This window comes from Perognathus longimembris, chromosome 9 (assembly GCF_023159225.1).
Source record: "Perognathus longimembris pacificus isolate PPM17 chromosome 9, ASM2315922v1, whole genome shotgun sequence".
NCBI lineage: Eukaryota > Metazoa > Chordata > Mammalia > Rodentia > Heteromyidae > Perognathus > Perognathus longimembris.
This window is the reverse complement of record NC_063169.1, coordinates 23,062,574-23,083,150: the sequence shown is the minus strand read 5'-3', so window position 1 is coordinate 23,083,150 and position 20,577 is coordinate 23,062,574. Positions and strand designations below refer to the sequence as shown.

Genomic DNA, 20,577 nt, shown 5'->3' with positions numbered 1-20,577 from the left:
ATTTAATTTTAATAGAAAAAATAAGCACCTTAAGCTATGAACAAGAAAAGAATTTTATCATTAGTGAGTCCAGAATCCAATCGGAATTAAGAACACTCACTCAAACTCTTTCACTCATTCTCCCAAAGGCCAATGCTACTGATTAGAATTGTAAAGTGCTGTACTTAGTATAAACACTTGTATACACTGCAGACACTGAAAAATAACCCTCAAGCACATTGTGTTATAGTTCCAAAAATATATTTACAGTCTATTACAAAGATTACAAATGGAAGAGTCTAGGTGACTGTATTATGCTAATTAAAATTATTACTATTTTTATACAGATTATTGTTTTTCCTTAGGGACAAAAACATTTTTGTGAAATTAAAATGAGTTTTTTTTACCTAGTCAATCAAAATAAATTAAAATATCAAATAACACTGTACAGTGATTTAAAAGAGGAAAAAAAAGGGTGGGGAGGGGTTTGGGAAGCAATCCATTTGAGTTTTTCTATAGCCATCTTTGGTCCTAAATGTGGGAAAACACATTATGTAGCACTGAAAATACCTGTTATTTTGTGATGCTCTGCAAGGAAAAATAGAAAAATATAGTGCATTTTCAATGTATTCAGAGCCCACTACAGACAAATGTGTGTACAAAAACAAGACAGTATAAATAAAATTTACAAGTTTTACAAAGGAACATTTACAGATATCATTTCTGTTATTTGTCTGTTTGCTTGTGGATGGATGTCCACATTATCAAAGATCCCTGGGATCTTTTTCAATAAAACCCATTATAAACAGCCCAATTTTCTTTGGAAGTACAACAGAGTTCAATTCTGGGGTAGTTCATGATTTTCATATTTTTTGAAAGCATTACTCACACTATGTATACATTCCTGAAATATCTATAAAGACACATTTAATTATTGCTTATGGAATTCTAATACATTTATCAAATCATATGGTTTAATAAATAAAGTTTCAAAAGAAAAACCAGATCCTTCATTTCTTCCTCCTAGGGTTAAAAAAGAACAACATAAAAAACAAAGTTCTTTCATTTAACAGGTTTCTTGCATCAGTGTTCACAAATAAAAGACCCTTGTTTTGTCTGTAACTGCAATGGTGAGGTCCTGTACAGCAAATTTGTTCTTGAAAGGTGAAAACTGTGAACGGCTCCTTTTTATATTTCTCATGCTGCACTTCTAAGATAAAACTTAATTATTTACTTTTTTTGTTTGGACTGCATTCAACAAAAAAGAACATAAAACATATGCCAACAATTTCTCTTAAGTTTCTTAATGTCACATGACTAAAAAATTCGTGATGTGCTCAGATTAAATTTTAGATAACACTGGATAGTTCCTATGTTCAGAGGCTTGCCTTTCATTGACATTATCAAGGTCAAGGGCCTCGTCATTTCATTATACATGTAAATCTAAAATTTGATTCTTGTTCATTAAATTCTGCCTAGTAAAATCACTCTATAAACAATCTGTTAAAAGTGCCTTATAGTATTTATGGATCATTATTGCTTTATTTTCCATTGAAAAGTTAGTGTGTTGTCTGATTTTTACAAAAAAAATCTTGGTAAAAAATATCAGAGCTCTTGGCAACTTACATTTTTTGAGACTACCTGCCAATTAGTAAACAATATTAAATCAGCACTATCCAAACCAAATAGAATGGCACAGGGAGGATACCAATACTGATGTTTTGACAAACTTAGATGTTCAATCATGCTGCATGTTTTTTTTTCTTCTTTTAAATCTGAGATTCTTTCAAAGGTACCCAGTGTGATAATGTGTCACATATTTAACACTAAAAAGGTCCAAAGCTATAAACATCTTTCTAAAACAAAGTCCTTATGAAGAGGAAACACAAATGACTTTAAAAAGGAATTGTCTGAAATCACATATTTAAGGAAAATATTTCATTGATTTCAACAATAAGATCATGATTTTATTTGACAAATATATTCTTTCTTAAATTCTTTATGTACATTTTAAAAAGTCTATAAGATAAAAAGGAGGTTAGAGAGCTCAAGGTGTTTGGATGTTTTTCAGGTAGTACATTGTTTATTGTCACTGCTGTTTTCCTGGCCACCAGTGGTGGATCCTAAATTTCCCTTTTTTATATATTCTGGTGGCACTTAGGAGTTCAAGTCTATAGGTGCTTCTTAAATCTTCTCTTCACTGTAGGAAGGACCCAGTATATCAACTTTCTTCTAGCAGCATTCTATGCATATACTGAAGGCCAGTACTGTTCTCTTGCAGTCCGTATACTCCCTTAATAAGGGAGAAATGCTTATCACACTTGGATGCCAGTCCCATGTAAATGGAGCATTTGTGCTCTCATAGTCTGAATGCTGCTCATGATTTTCTTTTGATGGCCAACCAGTGTGATCCCTAAACTCATCACATCCCTGGAAAACACAAATCAACTTTTATTAGGTACCTTACAGGTTCTGCACCAACTGCTTAATTAAGTAATCTATTTATCATAATTCAACACGTTATAACATTCTGTCTTTGGGTGTTAAAATACTCCTCCTAGGGTGGACCATCTTGGATACTGGCATAAACCTTTTCCTTTGTAAATGAAAATTCTGTTTAGGCTCTCCATTTTGCCATGTGTTACTTTTTCTATTTTACTTCTTAAAACTTATCTGAAAATGTATGTAAGAATTTATTAAAAACCCCCAAAATCATTAAGTTACAAGGATAAGTAATGTTATAAAAATGTACTTTTGAACATTATTTGGCTTAATTCTACCAATGGTAAATATAGTTTACTATGAATGGAAACAGTAGTTAGAACCAAGTAGAAAGATCAGGAAATACCAATGACCTGACACAAATTATTATTGAGTTTAATTATCATATGGGTTTATTTGGAGTTATTCTAAACTCATTTTGGCTAAATACTTGATTCAGTTTAGCTAAACCATATGGAGACAAAAAGCTATTAAAATTTTTTTTTGTGCTAGTCCTAGGACTTGAACTTAGGGCATGAACACTGTCTCTGAGCTGTTTTGTTCAAGGCTAGCACTTCATCACTTGAGCCATAGCCCCATTTCCAGGTTTTGTGGTGGCTTGTCTCAGGGATTTTCTTGGCCTGGCTGACTTTGAACAATGATCCTTAGCTATTAGCTTCTTGAGTAGCTAGGATTATAGTGATGAGCCATCAAAACTGGGCAGAAAACCTAATCTGTTTAAAAACAATGCAGTGCTCCTTTTTTTTTTTTTTTTGCCAGTCTTGGAGCTTGAACTCAGGGCCTGAGCTCTGTGCCTGGCTTCTTTTTGCTCAAAGCTAGCATTCTACCACTTGAGCCACAGCACTACCTCCAGCTTTTTCTATTTATGTGGTGCTGAGAATGGAACCAAGGGCTTCATGCATGCTAGGAAAGCACTCTACCACTAGGCCACATTCCCAGCCCACAGTGCTACTTTTAACAGTTTAAATTTAAAATAAGTTAACTGAAACCATGTTTGCAGTTTTGTCTTTCCCAATATCCAGAAAGGTTAAGTTCAGCTACTCATGAAAAACTAAAATCTTTCATTAGTACAAAAATCACAGAATTTCAAATCAGTGACTCTGGGGACATAGTTTTTCAGCAGTGTAGATTATTTTGGGGATCCAGAGACAAGTATATTAACCATATGAATTTATCAGTTAGGGAAAACAAACACACAAGCAAACAAACAAAAACACCTAAATGAGATAACGTGCTAATGCTGAAATTCACATATTTTGTGTTTCATACTGGAAAGAATGTTATTTGCTTGCTGGCTTTTCCTTTCCTCCATGAAACCAAAAATAGATTTTCTATGGTCACACGAGCAGTGATACTGCTACAGGGTAAAATTTACTTCCTTTAACTTCAAGCTCACAGCAATTTCCAAAGTTGTTGTGGAAAAGATTCCTTAGTGAATAGGAATTTAAATGATACATTACTATGTTAATAGCAGAAAAAGTCTCCCTGGGAAGCCTCCAGACATTGGCTATGTTAGATGTCCCTTACTCATTGAGCTAGCTGGTTTATATTACCTGAGTCATCAACTCAGCATTTATAAACTACATACATAACTAAAGACTTAATAAAATAGTTGTTGTGAGTGTTAAATACATTCATCTGAACATATACATTTAAATCAATATGTATTTTAAGGCCTATTTTTAAATATTTTAAAAGAAAACCTTTTCTCATTGACTTTTACAATCCATATATCTTTAGTATACAGAAGATAATCTAAAATATAAATAACTGTACTTAATACATCTTTAAATTGTATAGAAGTTTAAACTTACTCAATAGTCATCCTGGCCACTGATTCCAGAGAGTTGTAACCAGCAGCTGTGAAGTTATCTTTATATCTTTCCATCTTAATAGCTTGTAGCCATTCTCCAACTGAACAAAAGGTAGTAAAGTCAGGAGTGTTTTGATCCAGAAGAGGACTTATTGGTCTAAATATGAATACAGCAGAAAAATAAATATTTTCAATGAAAGAACATCTTGGCTAATATAAGAATGAAAGTATAGAGAATAAAGTTAAATATTTTAAACGAAGCACAAAATAATAAGCACATTCATAAAAAAAGCATACAGTTACCCAGTAACTAGAGATTCCTGAATTTACATTTTTTATGTCATGGCTACCAGGCTGTGTCTTCTATGTGTTCTTCAAAGTACAGCTAAGGGTATTTAGAATTAGTAAATGTTCTTCCCTTTGCTTCTACCACAGCCAAGATTTGGAGTTGGCCCAGGTGCCCCTCAGTGGACAAATGGATCAAGAAAATGTGGTATATATACACAATGGAATTATATGCTTCCATCAGAAAGAATGGCATTGCCTCATTCATAAGGAAATGGAAAGACTTGGAAAATTATATTAAGAAAAGTAAGCAAGACCCAAAGAAACCCAGGTTAGATGGCTTCCTTTACTTTGTTAGTGAGAATGTGCCTATAAATCTACAAGTAAGCACAGTGGATGCTTATAAAATACACTGGGTACATGACAAACTATACAGGTCTCTAGGCATTCACATATAGTGAAGCAAAGGAGGATATACTTAGACACAATAACTATGTGCATTTGATCATATAAAATAATATTTATTGAAATGAACTTGAGGAAATGGAAACAAAAAGTTATTTTTCTATTGTTGCTGTTTTTGTTTTCTTTTCCTTTTGCCTTGGCTGTTCATTTATCTGTATTTGGGAGGATGGGGGGAGGTGGTCAGAAATGGTGGGAAAAAGGTAAACAAATAATGTAGTGACACTTGCTAGACACTACAGGGAAAATGGACTATACAACTTGTTGATGGGAATGGGAGGGAAAGCCTGGGAGACAGTGAGGGAAAGGGTCCAAAAAGAAATGTACTCTTTATCTGGTTTATACAACTGTAACACCTCAGTACCTCACCTTTATAATAACAATAACAATGCACCAAGGGAAAAAAGAAAGAAACCAGAAACAAAAATACATCTGCAACATATTAAAACCTCTGAAAAACTGAATAGAAATGCTCTTACCAAAAAAAAAAAAATCAGAGATTAAAGGAAGTACACTTTTCTGGGTTCTAACTTGTTAGGGCCATAAGGATGCTATTGAGAATATTATGCATCTGCTATTACACATATTAGACTCCCTGTGATCACCTTGGGAGAGATAAAGCATGTTTACCAGAGCCAAATATAAAACCTGGATGCCACAGCATCAGCCTTACCTGGAAGCTGAAGTGAAACGCATTAGTAATATGAATCACAATGCAACAGTCCAAGTGTTAGAATTGAAGGGACACTTTAAAGGGTATATTTCCTAAACCATGTGTTGTATTACCTTGATAATCTTTACCTTCTAGAACCATTTCATTCAAGCAATACAACAAAATAAGCAAAAGACATAGGGCAGGCACCAGAGATTCAGTAATAAAATTCATGTAATAATTAGTCATCTGAAAATAGTAAATGAAACCTTATGACAAAATTCCGATTTAAAAGAAAGACAAATTCACAAAATCACAAAAGGGGAGAACATTTACAAAATCACAAAAGGGGAGAACAAATATGTAAACAGCAATTAATGTAAGCCATTTTTTAAAAAAAAAAAACTTCTGTAAGCACAGTATGTTTAATATAGATATATAATTGGGCACCAAAGTCAATCTGCTGTTGAGGTAAAGTTGAGAAGACAGACAGCTGATGTGAACATTTGATTTTCAGTCATTTGCATTGCCTTCGAGAATTCTTACCTACTACATGTTCCCAGGGGAGTTTTCAGACTATTGGGGTTTCGAATCATTTTGTCAAGAATCCCAACGATCTGTTCAAACTTGGGCCGCTCAGCACGTTCCTTCTGCCAGCAGTCCAGCATTAGCTGGTGAAGACCAGCAGGGCAGTCCATGGGCGCTGGCAAGCGATAACCTTCTTCTATTGCTTTGATAACCTAAGAAGCCAAAAGGACATTAGAATATTATTTTCTGAGGCTCAGTCACAATAAAATGCATCCCATGGTATGCAAAATGATTTATCTACAAATGAATAAGACAGAAAAGTTTGAATCTCTTCAGTCAATTATTCTAGAGCGTGAGGAGGCAAAGCAAAAATTAATGGAAAATTTCATGGCATCCACAAATAGAAAGATAAATGAACTTCAAGAGTCAAATGAAAAGATAGCTACCCAGCTTAAAGATTTGAGAGACAACACTCAAAACCAAATTAATGAAGTTAATGAAGTAAAGAAGTCCATACAAGCCCTAAGAAATGACATGGAAATCATCAGGAAACACCAGTCAGAAGGAAAAGAGATTCGAAATCAAGTAGCTAGCCTACAGTCCCGACTAACTGAAGCAGAGGATCGAATCTCAGGAGTTGAAGATTCCTTAGATTCTATGGAGAAAAATCAAAAATCAATACAAATCCAGTCCAATCAACAAAACAGATCGCTACAGGAGATTCAAGACACGATCAGGAAGCCCAATTTAAGGATAATAAGTATTGAGGAAAACTTGGAGAAAGAGGTTAATGGGATAGGCAATCTATTTAACAGAATATTAGCTGAGAACTTCCCAAATATCCAGAAGGAATGGCCTATAGAGATACAAGAAGCATTTAGAACCCCAAACCGACCAGACCAGAATAGGACATCCCACCGACACACTGTGATCAAAACAGGATCAGTAGAGTACAAGGAAAGAATCCTTAAAGCTGTTAGGGAGAAGAAAACAATCACATATAAAGGAAAAGCAATCAGAATTACCCCAGACTTCTCAGCAGAGACCATGAAAGCAAGGAGAGCCTGGAATGAAGTATACCAAACACTAAATAAAAATAACTACCAACGGGGCTGGGGATATAGCCTAGTGGCAAGAGTGCCTGCCTCGGATACACGAGGCCCTAGGTTCAATTCCCCAGCACCACATATACAGAAAACGGCCAGAAGCGGCGCTGTGGCTCAAGTGGCAGAGTGCTAGCCTTGAGCGGGAAGAAGCCAGGGACAGTGCTCAGGCCCTGAGTCCAAGGCCCAGGACTGGCCAAAAAAAAAAAAAAAAAAAAAAAAAAAACTACCAAGCAAGAATTCTGTACCCAGCCAAACTCTCATTCATAGTGGAAGGTCAAATAAAAGTCTTCCACAGTAAGGAAAAACTGAAACAATATATCTCCACCAAATCAGCTTTAAGATAATCCTCAAAGATGTACTACACAGGGAAAATAATCAAGATCCCAATACAGACAGAGAAATGAACCCTAAATAGTAAATATATGATCAAGAAATGGGAAGACACAGCTTTAAACAAGATAGTGATAATGAAAGGAACAAACGATCATCTCTGAATCCTAACTCTCAACATTAATGGACTTAATTCTCCAATCAAACGACATAGGCTCATAAGTTGAATCAAAAATCAAGATCCATCTTTCTGCTGCCTCCAAGAGACACATCTATCCAGCAAAAGTAAACATCTTCTAAAAGTAAAAGGCTGGAATCAAATCTATCAAGCAAATGGCCCCCATAAGCAGGCTGGAGTTGCAATCCTAGTATCAGACAAAATTGACTTCAAATTAAAAAAGGTAAGATTAGACAAAGAAGGCTACTACATACTAGTAAAGGGATCTCTTCTACAGGAAGATATAACCATTCTAAATATCTACACGCCAAATGCAGGAGCACCCAACTTCATCAAACAAACACTACTGACTCTAAAAACACTCATAGACCCAAACAAATTGATAGTTGGGGACTTTAACACTCCACTATCACCTTTGGACAGATCAACACGCCAAAAACTGAACAAAGAAACCACAGAACTTAATAAATGCATAGACCAACTAGACTTAACCGACATATACAGAATATTCCACCCAGCAACAACAGAATACACATTCTTTTCAGCAGCACATGGAACATTCTCCAAAATAGATCACATCTTAGGACACCAAGAAAATCTGTACAAATTCAGAAGTATCAAAACCATTCCCTGCATTCTCTCAGACTACAATGGAATAAAATTAGAGCTCAACTCAAAGAGCCACCACAGAAAATCCTACAGTTCATGGAGACTAAACAACACACTGCTGGACCATCAGTGGGTCAATGAAGAAATTAAAACAGAAATTCAAATGTTTATGGAATTCAACCAAGTTGAGGACACAAAGTACCAGCTCCTTTGGGACACAGTAAAGGCAGTACTCAGAGGAAAATATATATCTCTGAGTACATACATCAACAAACTGGAGAAACAGCAACTCAATAATTTAAGGAAGCACCTTAATTTCCTTGAGAGAGAACAACAAGCCAAACCCCAAATCAATAGAAGGAAGCAAATAATTAAAATCAAATCAGAATTAAATCAATTAGAGACGAAAAAAACCATGGAAAGAATCAACAAAACCAAGATATGGTTATTCGAAAAAATCAACAAGATAGACAGACCCCTGGCAAACCTGACCAAAAAACAAAGGCAGCACACTCAAATAAACAAGATAAGAGATGAAACAGGTAACATCACCACAGAAATAACCGAAATTCAGAAAGTAATAAGGGACTATTTTGCAAACCTTTATGTCAACAAATTCAAGAATTTGGAAGAAATGGATGATTACCTAGAAGAAATTCATATCCCCAAACTTAAACATGAGGATTTAAACCTTCTAAACAGTCCCATATCCAGTATTGAAAGAGAAACAGCAATAAATGATCTCCCATCCAAGAAAAGCCCAGGTCCAGACGGATTCTGCAGAATTCTACAAGGCCTTCAAAACAGAACTCACACCAATATTTCTCAAACTCTTCAATGAAATTGAAAGAGAACGTTGACTACCAGACTCATTCTATGAAGCCAGTATAACCCTCATCCCAAAACCAGGCAGGGACCCATCACGGAAAGAGGACTACAGACCGATTTCCCTGATGAACATAGACGCAAAAATTTTCAACAAAATTCTGGCCAATCGACTTCAACAGGTCATCAAAAAATTCATACACCACGATCAAACTGGATTCATCCCAGGGATGCAAAGTTGGCTTAATATATGCAAGTCAATTAATGTAATCCACCACATCAACTGGAGCAATGTAAAGAACCACATGGTTTTATCTCTGGATGCGGAAAAAGCGTTCGATAAAATCCAGCACCCATTTATGATAAAAGCCCTGGAAAAACTGTGATTATAGAGAACATTCCTGAATATAATCAAGGCAGTTTATGACAAACCAACAGCAAGCATAACTCTAAATGGTGAAAAACTAAAGCCATTCCCTTTAAAATCAGGAACAAGGCAGGGATGTCCACTCTCTCCCCTGCTCTTCAACATAGTACTAGAACTCCTAGCCAGAGCAATCAGGCAAGAAGAAAATATAAAGGGGATCCAAATAGGAAAAGATGAAGTTAAACTTTCTCTCTTCGCAGATGACATGATCCTACACCTAAAGAATCCCATAGACTCTACCCCCAAGCTACTAGAGCTGATCCAAAACTTTGGCAAAGTTGTAGGATATAAAATAAACCTTCAAAAATCAACGGCCTTTCTCTATGCTGACGACCCGAAGATGCAGGCTGAAATCAGGAAAGCAACCCCCTTTGCAATAGCCTCCAAAAACATAAAATACCTAGGAATAACCTTAACCAAAGAAGTGAAAGACCTCTTTGATGAGAACTTTAAAAGCTTGAAAAATGAAATTAAGTCAGAAGTAAGGAAATGGAAAAACCTCCCATGCTCCTGGATTGGGAGGATTAATATAATCAAAATGGCAATATTGCCAAAGGCTATCTACAAATTCAATGCAATACCCATTAATATCCCAACACCATTTTTTAATGAAATAGAGGAAGCAATCCAGAAGTTCATATGGAACAATAAAAGACCTAGAATAGCAGAAACAATCTTAAGCAGAAAGAACAGTGCTGGAGGAATTACAATACCCACTTCAAGCTGTATTATAAAGCTATAGTAATAAAAACAGCTTGGTATTGGCACCAGAACAGGCTTGAAGACCAATGGAACAGAATTGAAGACCCAGAAATGAACCCACAGAACTACGCCTACTTAATCTTTGATAAAGGAGCTAAAACAATAGTATGGAAGAAAGATAGCCTTTTTAACAAATGGTGCTGGCAAAACTGTCTCAACACATGCAACAAACTAGAACTAGATCCTTATATATCACCCTGCACCAAAATCAATTCCAAATGGATTAAAGACCTCGAAATCAAAACAGACAGCCTGAAAACACTAAAGGAAGGAGTAGGAGAAACACTTGGGCTCCTTGGCGCAGGACGGAACTTCCTTAACAAAGACCCAGAAAGGCTACAAATCAAAGAAAGGTTGGACAAATGGGACTGCATCATACTGCAGAGCTTCTGTACAGCAAAGTAAATAGCTTGCAAGATAAAGAGAAAGCCCACAGACTGGGAGAAGATCTTTACCAGCCATTCAACGGACAAAGGCCTCATATCTAAAATATATGCAGAACTAAAAAATTACCTTCTTTCAAAACAAAACCGCAAAGAACCAATAGCCCCCTCATCAAGTGGGCTAAAGACTTACAAAGAGACTTCTCTGATGAGGAAATGAGAATGCTCAAGAGACATATGAAAAAGTACTCTACATCACTGGCCATAAAAGAAATGCAAATCAAATGCACATCAAAACAACATTGAAACAACATTCCATCTCACCCCAGTAAGAATGTCATATATCAAGAAAACTAACAATAACAATTGTTGGAGGGGATGTGGCCAAAAGAGCCCTACTTCATTGTTGGTGGGAATGTAAACTGGTTCAGGTTCAGCCACTCTGGCAAGCAGTATGGAGATTCCTCAGAGGGCTAAATATAGAACTCCCCTATGACCCAGCAGCCCCACTTTTGGGTATCTATCCAAAAGAACACAAACAAAATCACAGTAATGCCACCAGCACAACAATGTTCATCGCAGCACAATTTGTCATAGTGAGAATCTGGAACCAACCCAGATGCCCCTCAGTAGACGAATGGATCAGGAAAATGTGGTACATATACATAACAATGGAATTCTTTCTAGAATGACATTGCCCCATTTGTAAGGAAATGTAAGGACTTGGAAAAAATTATACTAAGTGAAGTGAGCCAGACCCAAAGAAACATGGACTCTATGGCCTCCCTTATTGGGAATAATTAGTACAGGTTTAGGCAAGTCATAGCAGAGCATCACAAGGCCCAGTAGCTACACCCTTATGAACACATAAGATGATGCTAAGTGAAATGAACTCCATGTTATGGAAACAATTGTTATATCACTGTTGTAACTACTTTCAACGTCCCATGTGTATCTGTAGCTTCTATTATTGATGATGTTCTTGTACCACCTTCCTGTGGTTGTACCTACAGTATCTCTGTAATCTTATCTGAGTATATTGGAAACCGTGTATACTGGTATTAGAACTAGGAAATTGAAAGGAAATACCAAAATTGAGAGACACAGGGTAAAAAAAGACAAACAACTACAAAAGCAATACTTGCAAAACTGTTTGGTGTAAGTGAACTGAACACCACAGGGGGGGGGAAAGGGAAAGGGGCGAGGAGGGAGGGGGGAATGAGGGACAAGGTAACAAACAGTACAAGAAATATATCCAATGGGCTGGGGATATGGCCTAGTGGCAAGAGTGCCTGCCTCATATGCATGAGGCCCTGGGTTCGATTCCCCAGCACCACATATACAGAAAATGGCCAGAAGTGGTGCTGTGGCTCATGTGGCAGAGTACTAGCCTTGAGCAAAAGGAAGCCAGGGACAGTGCTCAGGCCCTGAGTCCAAGCCCCAGGACTGGCCAAAAAAAAAAAAAAAAAAAAAGAAATGTATCCAATGCCTAATGTATGAAACTCTAACCTCTCTGTACATCAGTTTGATAATAAAAATTAAATAAAAAAGAACAAGACATATTGCTTTAGCATGGATTGATGTTACCCCGACCTGGAAAATATCCATAAATAATAAGCATGATATTATAGGCTTCATGAAGTATAGAATATGATGACATTTTCCAGTTAATTAAGCAATTAAGCTCACAGAGTGTATAATAGATGGAAATATGTGTTATGTCATCCCAGAGGCTTACAAAAAGACTATGTCATGGAATTGTTTTCCTTGAATATAATTGTATGTGTACTTAGTGCCTATGAGTTAAAAAAATGAGAGCAGAAAAGGAAATAGAGTCACTCTGAGTGAGCCATTAAAGATGTGCTTTTTGTTCAAAGCAAATGATACTTTTGAACAAGAGATGAAAACGTGAATACAGAGTAAAGGAATACATTACCACAGACACTGCTTTTGAAACAATAGGGAGCTTAATGTCCAATGTGGAGATTCAGTAAAGTCATTTTGTAATTGCTCATGAGAGGAGGTTGCCTTTCTTACTAACTTCACATTCAGTTATCCCACAGTGCCAGATGGAAGTAAAATGTGTGGTGTGCGGTATAGCTTTAAACTGTACCCAGAAACTGGGAAAAATCTACAAATCAGGGCTTGATGACTAAAAGTTTTGGCTAGAAAACCTAATAAATAGGCAGCACACTACTGCCTATTTAATCTAGTCTAATAGCATGGCCAAGATCCTGCTAATACCAAGCCTTGAAGGTTAATTAAAACTGAAAAAAAATAGGTTTGCATAGACATCTGTAAAAGGTAACCAGAAAGCCTATTACTTATCAATCAGAAAGAAAGAAAGAAAATCCTAAAAATTAAAAAACAACAACACTGTTACCAATCTAAGCAGCACTGAGAAGTTAATTCAAGAAGGTAAACAACACAAATAAGATAGGCTTATAAAGAATTAAAATATAGGAAAGATAATATCCAATCCTTTGTCACTGGCTGATACAATAACAGTGCAAGTGCAAGAAAAAAAATCTAAGCCTAGTAATAGAAATCCATGCCTCTGTAATCCAACAGATTTGGAGGCCAGACAGGGCAGGAACGTCTGCAAGAGTTCATCTCCTCTTAGCTCAAGTGTTAGAACACTAGCCAAGCAAGCACACAGGAAAGCTAAGTGAAGTCTCAATTTCAAGTAGTGGTACCAGCCAACAAAACAAAAACCCAACAAGCATTTCCAATTACTAGAAGAGTAGGAAGAGTAGGGTGAATAACATTTTGTGGAAACATTTCTGGGGCACAACTGAGATTATTGTATATACTGTCAAGAAACAGGAATAAAAATGAGATTATGCTGAGAAATGTATCTATATTGTTTCAGTAGCTAGAAACACTGTGGTTCAGAGAAAAAGATCATAGAAAGATTCCTATAATAACAAAACTGTAATAACTTCAAATAGAAAAGGATTGGCTTCTGTACTCTGCTCAATGCTCATTTTCATTTAATTAATTTCAGAATAACAGGACCTATATTCCATGTAATTAAATATCCTGATTTCAACCTATGGGATTATGTCAAAATATTACCAACAAAACCAAAATTTTGTTTACGTATACATACACACACATATATACATATACATACACACACACACACACCACGAATTAGTGAAAATTTCTGAAAGGAAAAAAACAGGGTTCACAATTTAGTTGAGAATAAATTTAGTTGCAACTATAGTATACATTCAAAGTGCTTCAGTATCTTTTAATGAGTGCTCTAAGGAATTATCTCTGTGGCTCATATATTTATGAAAGCTTAATTTTTTATCAGCCTATGGCAAGGTATTAGTAAAATTAACAATTCATTTGTCTTGGTTAATTTAAGAAAGAATAACTTCCCTCCAGTACTATAAACAGAAAAAGTCATACTATCAAAATTGTATAATTGTAAATACTTTATTTGGACCAAGCAAGAATTAAAATATAGCTTCTGTGAAAAATCAAGCATTTTGTGTGTGGGGGTGGGGTGGGGAGTGGTTCTGGTCCTCGTTATTGAACTCAAGGCCTGGATGCTGTCCCTGAGCTTCTTTTCCTTAAAGCAAGGTTTTCACCACGTGATCTGCAGCTCCTCTTACAGTGTTTTAGTGGTTAACTGGAAATAAGAGTCTTATAGACTTTCCTTAGTTTTCAGTCTTACTGAGTGGCTAGGATTACAGGAATAAGCCACTGGCACCTAGCTCCAAGTGTGTTCTTAATTTTTGCATTTTCCCTTATGACTGATCAGTTACACATATAAAAGACTTTTCTTCAAAAGCCATTAAAGAAAAAGATAAATACCTGCAAAAATTTCTGAAGAATGAAGATTTTAGAGAAAGTTGGGTTTTATTAATAAATGTCTTGATAAATTTGCTTCTATTACAATTAAAACTCAAGAAAGTCATAAACAAATGAAAACAAAAAGTGAGTGTTCATTCAAGGGTTAATCAAGTGACCATCTATTGGGCTGTGGGTCTAGGCATGCAGGATCCCATTTTCTCAAGAATTTCTTGATCACTTCTCTAGCTAGAGTGGAACTAACGCCTCCTGACAGCTATCAGACTCCTTGACTTCTACATCAACCCTTTTTCTATTTCCTCACTGTGATTACAGAGACCACATCTCATTCAGCATTCAGCCTGGATTTTTGTGGACTTGCTTAGAAATATAACCAGCAATTTACACCATGTTTTCATCATGTGTTATGAGAAGTCTTTTTAAATCCAATGCATTTGAAATTTGGAGGGCTTTCTAAAATCCCTGACAAACGTCTAGCTACTAAATTTAAACAATGTAAAGTGAATTGGTTCATTTAATAAATCTATTTGAAAGGCAAAAGTTGTAACTCAGCTGTAGAGTATTTGCTGAGTATGCGAGCATTAATAAGGGCACACACACACACACACACACACACATACACTCCATTCATAAAAGAGACTATAACATTCTTTGGGCTCTATGAATTCCTGTCAGAGATGTCAAGTAAATAATCATTTCTATAGAAAATCTTAATTTTGAATTATCAGGTTTTCTCTATTTGTACATTAAAAATTAAATATACAATGTTTCAAATATAATTTTAACCACCTAACTATAAAATATTGCAATTAAATAAGATGACTATTTATAATCAATTTAATTCTACAAACTAACTTAACACTCTTACTATTATATAAATATGTTCAAATTTAATCAATAAGTTTAAAATAAAAAACAACTATGATGCTACATAGTGAATTCAGAACCAAACTGAACACAATGCTACACATATTATATTTGCTTGATAAACATTTAGTATTCATCTTGGGTACACTAATTCTATATTTATGATGTTCATTTTCAGAAAAAAATTACAGATATCAAATTTTCCTTCTTGACCATTTCTGTTGTTTATTTTTGGAAATAAGAACTTTGAATTTTGTCATCTTCTATTCCTGTCAATCCTTTGATGTTTGAATCTAGTATAGAAGGAAGGTGTCAGAAGAAATTCTATGCAGTATCTGGGGAATGTAAATATTCCTCTTCCTGAGCCCCAAGGATTTGTTTGCCCACATTTTGACAGTCTGTGAAGTCTTTGACATTGAGACCTGCCAAATATCAACCACTTTGCCACTGCCAAAGAGACTCATCATTTAGACTTTTATCTTTGACTCACAAAATGAAAACAAAACAATACATAAACAAATGGCAAAGTTTCTTCAGACTACTCAATTCAAAATACTAAAATATTTAACTTCATTAAAAACATTCCCATTTTCAGGGAGGAAATGTCCTGTTAGGCCAGACATTTGGAGCATGAAAAATCACCTTGACAATACCACTTGAGTACTTTTCACTTCAGTTTAAAAAAAATGTATTATCAATGTTAACTGTAAGAATTTTATATGTTCAATTCCAAAACTATGAACCAAAATATTTATCTGATGTAACACTTTCAAATCCTCTTTTGAAAAGTAACTCTGTTTCAGCTATAATCGGTTTTTATGCTGCATTGCTTTATGAATGGTCCCTTGGGCCGAGTGGCCTCAGCGCATGCCCTCATTCCTAGTTACTTGGCAGGCTGAGAATGGCAGGATTGCAGTTTAATGCCAGTATAGATATAAGAGTTTCTAATACCCCTTCTCAATCCATAGTGATCACAGTGGTGTTCGTATCTGTCATCCTAAATTACATAGGAGGCTGAGACTGAGAGGATCATGGTTCCAGTTAGCCTGGAATAACAATAATAATAATAACAACAACAACAACCAGCACAAAACAGAGATGGACAGGTGAGTCCTAGGTCAAGTAAGCCTAGCAAGAATGAAAGTACAAATGGCAATATTACAAAAAAAAAAAAATCATTGGTATCCCTACAGTCTGGCAACTTCTTTTCTCAAAGAATAATAAGTTATTCCATGATTTAATAATATGCTCTAATTTCCATATTTAATAAACACTATGTAAAATATCTTCAGAAATTCTCATCTTGGTTACATTCTAAACATCAACAATTAATCATTAAGTCTAGAGTGTAACTTGAAATTAAATTTTAATTCAATCTTCAATACCTAACTAAACAGATTTTCTTTTCAGAACATCTATTTAAAAGGTAAAGTAAAACATCATCTTAATTTTCCTCCTCTCTATAAATAATTCTTTTACCTACATGGCTCTCCCACTTAGCTCTTAAGCAAAGTATCATTACCTCTATTAAAGAGATAATGTCTACTATAGTCTACCTATTAGCCCATGAAATTAAAATTTTTAAAAACGAGAAAGTAATTCTTCAAAATGAAAATCAAAATAAAATAATCACAAATGTATAGAAATGATCATTATAACTTCTAATATTGTGGAAAAATAAAAAACCATGTTTATGAGTCTGTAGTTATTTTCTTTCGGCAATCATTATCTACATGTTCCAATAACAATGCCTATTAATTTTTTAGATACTGTTTTATCAATAGTATAATACCTACATCTTGATTTGACATGTCCCAATAAGGTCTTTCTCCATAGGACATAACTTCCCACATGACTATACCATAGCTCCATACGTCACTGGCAGATGTGAACTTGCGGTATTGAATGGCTTCCGGTGCCGTCCATCTCACTGGAATTTTTCCACCCTGTTTTAAAAAGAAGTTGATGCTTAAAGACTTATAATAGCTTTATGGATCACTTATGGTTAGACCAGAAGCTATTGTTAAATATTTGTATATTAGCTGGCAATTCAATAGCAGTGAGTTTATTAATCTTGAATCTATATTGGTTATTTAAAGTTATTAATCTTTTTATTGAACTCCCAATACATGTCTTAATTTTCAAAGCAACTCTATTTATTAGGCAAGAGTTTAATGAGTAGACAATGACAAATTAATCTAAGTAACTAGCAAAGTGAAATAAAATAGGGAATATATAAATAAATTTCATATATATTTCTTTATTCCACGGTCAAAAAAGTAATGATTTAGTATAGCTAATATTCTTTTAGACTTTAGAAAAAGTGACTATATTTTCTGCTGTAATTATCAGCTTTTGACTAGATGCTGTTGTATATAATTGTGCCATGTACCATGTTTAAAGGACATACCAGTATAAAACAAGCAATGATATCACTCTTTGCTTATATGCAGGTGCCATAATAATGCTAATTTTTTCTAAAAGAAATAAAAAAACAACTAGCTGAAGTTCTGTTGTTTCTTTTCTACTGTTTAATTGCACTAAGCTGTGTTTCTGTATTTGGAAAAGCTTTGATTATTAAGATGTTCTCTTACAGTAGTTGTATAGACAGCTTCAGGATCATCCTCTATAACCCGGGACAGGCCAAAATCAGACACTTTACAAACAAGATTGCTATTGACAAGAATATTACGAGCCGCGAGGTCCCTGTGTACATATCCCATATCAGCCAAATATCTCATCCCAGCAGCAATTCCTCTCAGCATTCCTACTAACTGAATGACTGTAAATTGCCCATCGTGTTTCTGCAGGGAGACAAAATAAAAGTCCAGTTAACTCTACCAAAAATAGGAAAGAAACTCACCACGAAATATGTCTGTATACTTGCCATTTAGGATTGTATAATAGGACATACTCATTAATTTTCTGTAGGATACAGATGATGTGGGAAATATAACAGACTTATTGCATGGATAATCATATATATATGTTAATAATAGTTTGAGATCACATATGCCAGAACTTATGGTAATTTTTAGTTAAAGTTGACATCTATGTGTAGTATAAAATTATGTAAATAATATAAGAATACATACAATAAAAATAAATACACATATATCGAGTTTTTTTTTTTTACAAATAGTAAAACAAAAACAAAGGGGTTGTATTTGATTGAAAATAGGGGAACGTTTATAAGCAGTAAATGGCTAAAAGTACCTAATTTTTTTCTTTCCTTTTTATTTTGCTCCTTATAAAGATTCTACTTGCAGTAATGATTCTCTAAGGTATCTATCTGTATTAGTAAATGAGATGAAGAATGTTTGCAACTGGACTGGTCACCACCTATTTCTAAGCTTTTTCTTCTCTTGTTTTTGTTTTGCTTTGTTTAATTGGCTTGGCTTTTTGAGACAGAGTCTCACCATGTCATTTAGATTGGCCTCCAGCTCACAATTCTCCTGCTTCAAGACTAAATTATTTGTAATCCACAGTTTCTTACATCTGTAGATAACACTGAACATAGAAAGTATACATTTGAGATGTTGGACTATCTGGATGATGCAGCAAAGAACTTTATATATATTAAAATCATGCAACAATGAAAGCCCCTGTAAATCCCATGATTGCTCAGAAATCTGGGTTGAATATGTCATTCTTGCTCATGTAGAATAAATACTGCTGGGCATCTTATATTTTAGTTACTTTTTTCTTACCCAAGTGGGAAAACATGAATTTGATGCATTTTGACTCCTCTGAGAGTAAAAGTATACATGTTTTTACATTTAATATCTATCACTCACAAAGAGGTCACATATCATTTGTAATTCAATAACATATATTTAAATTTCTAGGCTTTAGGTATACTTCAGACTTCCAGTACGATATTAACAAAGATCATTTTCTATTACTTAGTATCTAAATATTCAAAATATGCTAGCTTAAGCCAAACCAGAACTCCTAATTGATACTCTTATCTTTAAAGATAAATTTCTGACCTCTTATAGTTGATGATGTTCATATTTCATATTGTAAAAACAAAGTTCATAAGATTATATTAGCTACATACACAGTGCATTTTGAATAGAAAAATAATCTTAGTACTTGCCCTGAGAAATGCATCTAGGGCCCCATTTTCCATGAATTCAATTACAATCATGACTGGTTTTCCTAAAATTAAAAACAAGAAAAAATGTTATTTTAGAAGTCAGAATCTAATGTTTAGAGTTATTCTCTCTCTTGTTCCCAAGAAAATGTAGAGTGCTCTTTTGAGAGGCTGGCTAGGTAGAATACAAGTATTTTTAATGTTTTGAATGATGTTGCTAGAGATCAAAAAGACAGGAAACACCCTTGTAAGATGCAAAATTAAAAAAAAATTAAACCATACATAAACAAGACAAGGTGTGCTTCTGACTCTGGCGTTGCGAGGAAACTCAATGATGTTTCATTAAAAAAAACACACAACAGAATTACTTTTCTGGCTCTTGATACTAAATAAAAATATTCATTGTTCCATTACATCTTATTCTTCAGCTCTAATACTGCAATGATTTTTTCCTGATATTTTTCTGAAGAGATAGCATAAGAGACTTATTTTTATTAGTGACATACCAAGAAAAAAAAAACAGTCATTTAGAATATGCAATATCCAGTTAACTCATAAATGTTTATAACGTGCTTTTATAAATTATGTAAACAATAATGCTAACATTTGATGAAGTTCATTCATGAATGAAAACTGTTACCTCTTGTTACAACCCCTTCTAAATGGACAACATTGGGGTGGTCAAACTGTCCCATGATGCTTGCTTCACATAAAAAATCTCTCCTTTGTTTCTCTGTGTAACCAACTTTCAAGGTTTTTATGGCCACTGCCACATCTCTTTTCCCTGGAAGTTTCAAGCGACCACTGCACACTTCTCCAAATTCTCCTGAAGAAACAGAATAAGGCAGGTGTTACTGTGATTTATGAAATATTTTCTTTCTCAAAGATAATGAATTAATTTCTTTCAAATCATTTTAAGTAATAAAGCATGCTCATTAAGTTAAA

General features: G+C 34.7%; 1 protein-coding gene across 4 annotated transcripts in view; it reads right to left on the bottom strand.

Moving 5' to 3' along the window:
* Positions 1–1,902: 1,902 nt before the first annotated feature.
* Positions 1,903–20,577, bottom strand: part of Epha7 (EPH receptor A7) — a 169,387-nt gene continuing 150,712 nt past the window's right edge. For all 4 annotated transcript variants that reach the window (XM_048353818.1, XM_048353819.1, XM_048353820.1 and 1 more), the window contains exons 11-17: positions 20,273–20,458; positions 19,636–19,697; positions 18,128–18,337; positions 17,330–17,479; positions 6,240–6,433; positions 4,296–4,451; positions 1,903–2,409 (exon numbers count right to left, since the gene is read on the bottom strand). In XM_048353818.1, the coding sequence (XP_048209775.1) occupies positions 2,295–2,409; positions 4,296–4,451; positions 6,240–6,433; positions 17,330–17,479; positions 18,128–18,337; positions 19,636–19,697; positions 20,273–20,458 (1,073 nt within the window). In that variant the 3' untranslated portion in view covers positions 1,903–2,294. The remainder of the gene's footprint in view (positions 2,410–4,295; positions 4,452–6,239; positions 6,434–17,329; positions 17,480–18,127; positions 18,338–19,635; positions 19,698–20,272; positions 20,459–20,577) is intronic.